General features: G+C 48.2%; 1 protein-coding gene across 1 annotated transcript in view; it reads right to left on the bottom strand.

The window, feature by feature from the left end:
* Positions 1-6: 6 nt before the first annotated feature.
* The window catches only part of mllt11 (MLLT11 transcription factor 7 cofactor), a 4,424-nt gene continuing 1,833 nt past the window's right edge, over positions 7-2,597 (bottom strand). Inside the window, exons 2-3 of the mRNA XM_046058917.1 lie at positions 1,316-1,488; positions 7-321 (exon numbers count right to left, since the gene is read on the bottom strand). Coding sequence (XP_045914873.1) covers positions 229-321; positions 1,316-1,480 — 258 coding nt within the window. The 5' untranslated portion in view covers positions 1,481-1,488 and the 3' untranslated portion in view covers positions 7-228. The remainder of the gene's footprint in view (positions 322-1,315; positions 1,489-2,597) is intronic.

Genomic DNA, 2,597 nt, shown 5'->3' with positions numbered 1-2,597 from the left:
GTGATGATGGAGGCTGATCTGGGGTCAGAGGTCAGGTGATGGAGGAGGCTGATCTGGGGTCAGAGGTCAGGTGATGATGGAGGCTGATCTGGGGTCAGAGGTCAGGTGATGATGGAGGCTGATCTGGGGTCAGAGGTCAGGTGATGATGGAGGCTGATCTGGGGTCAGAGGTCAGGTGATGGAGGAGGCTGATCTGGGGTCAGAGGTCAGGTGATGGTGGGATGTGTTTCAGAGCAGCAGGTTGAGGTCGGCCAGCAGAGCGTCCACGTTGGCGATGGGAGCTCTCCAGTAGTTAAAGGAGGAAAACTCCGTAAGGGCGACCTGCAGACAGACGTTAGCATCGTTAGCATCGTTAGCATCACAGTCTCACTCCCAACTCGTCCTCACATATGGACGCTTGGCCAGGACCCCTTGGTGTCGCTTTTTAACGCCCTGGGAACCCTTTAGCACCGTATTCGACTTTCAAAATAAAACATTAACGTTGTGAAATGTAGCAGTATACTCGGTAGGGCCGGGAAATTAATGTAAATATAATCAGAACTGAAGTAAAGTCGGTTATTTCAGTTATTCATTCCTGTTAATATTGTGTCTGTGTTCAGATCCTAATGCGTGCGTGGTCACGTGACTCCGGTGAAAAAAACAACAACAAGAAACAAAACAATCGTAATCGAGGTGAAATGTTCAGTTAATCGGGATTTTGATTTGAGGTTAAATCGTCCAGCCCTCCCGCTCGGTCAGGTTAAGATCACTGGTTTGGGTTAAAAATCAAACATCAGTTAACCTCTTAGCATTCAGGCCAAACGCCTCTTCAGGCAGATCCACAGTAACCTGAATCTAGTTCTTGACCATCTGGAGCATCTTTCTGGTTTTGGGCTTCTCTGAAAGAAACTCTGTAAGAGCTACTGGAACTGAGGATTTACTTTCAGACGGTGGATCGTATGAGCATGAAGTTAACACAGCAGCTGTGTGCACAGAGCCAGAGCTGCAGGCCGCTGGAATGTAAAGAGGTTAACTTACAGTAAGTGAGTTAAGTAAGAGGGTGTGATGGCGCAGTGTGAGAGACCCGGGTTCAATCCCCCACTGTGTCCCTGAGCAAGACACTTAACCCCTCGTTGCTCCAGAGGCTGCGACCTCTGACACGTACAGCAGCTGTAAGTCTGTAAGCTTTGGATAAAAGCGTCAGCTGAATGAATAATTATTGTTATTTTAGTAACGTTATTTACATACGTAACTTAAATAAAACATTTAATGTTGCTGGTTTCTGCTCATATGTTAATTATGTGTTTACTAACAATAAAGACGTCTGTCCCCTCACCTCCTCCTCCTGACTCCTCTGTGAGGACGACTTGTCTTTTCCTGTGATGCTATTGGCCGGCTGAGCGTTGGCCAATCCCAGATCCTCCAGCTCCGACTGGTCGAGGGCCGGGATTGGCTGCCTCCAGAAGAGGAAGGAGTCGTATTGGCTGTTGGACTTCAGCATGTTTGGATCTGAGAATTAAAAGGACAGAAACTGTGACTGAGCTCAGCTGGAACGTCCTCCCGGCGTCCGTTAGATAACCGACCTCAGTGAGTGTAATTTGCTTTATTTTGTCAGGTTATATTTGTTTAATCATGGATTAGTTTGTTGTTTTGTCCTGAAGTCAGTTCTCAGCTGAGTTTAATCTCAGTAATCTCTGAGACGAGGGAGAGAAACCCTTTCAAATGAAAACACGTCTGATCTGAGGAACCGATTCAATAACAACAAAAGAATTCTTGGATGTTAAGACGTTAAAGAGTTTGTTGCAGAGAACTGTGATTATTTCTCCGTGGGCACGAGTTTTCAGTGCGAATGATTTGCATGTCTAGCATTGACGATATAAAGACGTAGCCGCCGGCGTCCCCCGTTGGTTTGGGGACTACCCTTCTGAAGGGTCCAGTTTGGCATTTTGGAACCAGACGTGAGGGCGGAGCTAGCTAGTGTGGTTAGCAACATGCATCTGTTATTCATGTTAGCTGTTATGTTAGCTGGGATGCTAATTTTAGCTAGCGACAAACAGGCTAAAAACAAGCAGCCGACTCCTGATGAGCTTTTTCAGTGGCGCTGGTTAAATTTACACAGAGAAGCGGATACGAGTCGCCTCTATCCTGATTGTCAATCAGCTTGTAGCTCCGCCCTAAAGCCTCCCCTGCTTCCTGGTCTCTGTTCCTCTAAACGGGACCATAATTTACTAAATGAACATCATGCTGTGTTGAAGAAGACTTGAAACTAGAGACTGAGACCAGAAACTCATCAGGAAAGTGTTTACTGAGGGAATAAATCAGCTGACAAGTAGAAACATTTTCTCAGAGACTTCTATAGAGTCGCCCCCTGCTGGCTGCTGGAGAGGACGCAGGTTTAAGTCGCCCCCTGCTGGCCGCTAGAGAGGACGCAGGTTTAAGTCGCCCCCTGCTGGCCGCTAGAGAGGCCGCAGGTTTAAGTCGCCCCCTGCTGGCCGCTAGAGAGGACGCAGGTTTAAGTCGCCCCCTGCTGGCCGCTAGAGAGGACGCAGGTTTAAGTCGCCCCCTGCTGGCCGCTAGAGAGGACGCAGGTTTAAGTCGCCCCCTGCTGGCCGCTGGAG

The sequence above is a fragment of the Micropterus dolomieu genome, linkage group LG09 (genome assembly GCF_021292245.1).
Source record: "Micropterus dolomieu isolate WLL.071019.BEF.003 ecotype Adirondacks linkage group LG09, ASM2129224v1, whole genome shotgun sequence".
In the NCBI taxonomy this organism is placed as follows: Eukaryota; Metazoa; Chordata; class Actinopteri; order Centrarchiformes; family Centrarchidae; genus Micropterus; species Micropterus dolomieu.
The sequence above is the reverse complement of the archived record's forward strand: the minus strand, read 5'-3'. Positions and strand labels throughout refer to the sequence as shown.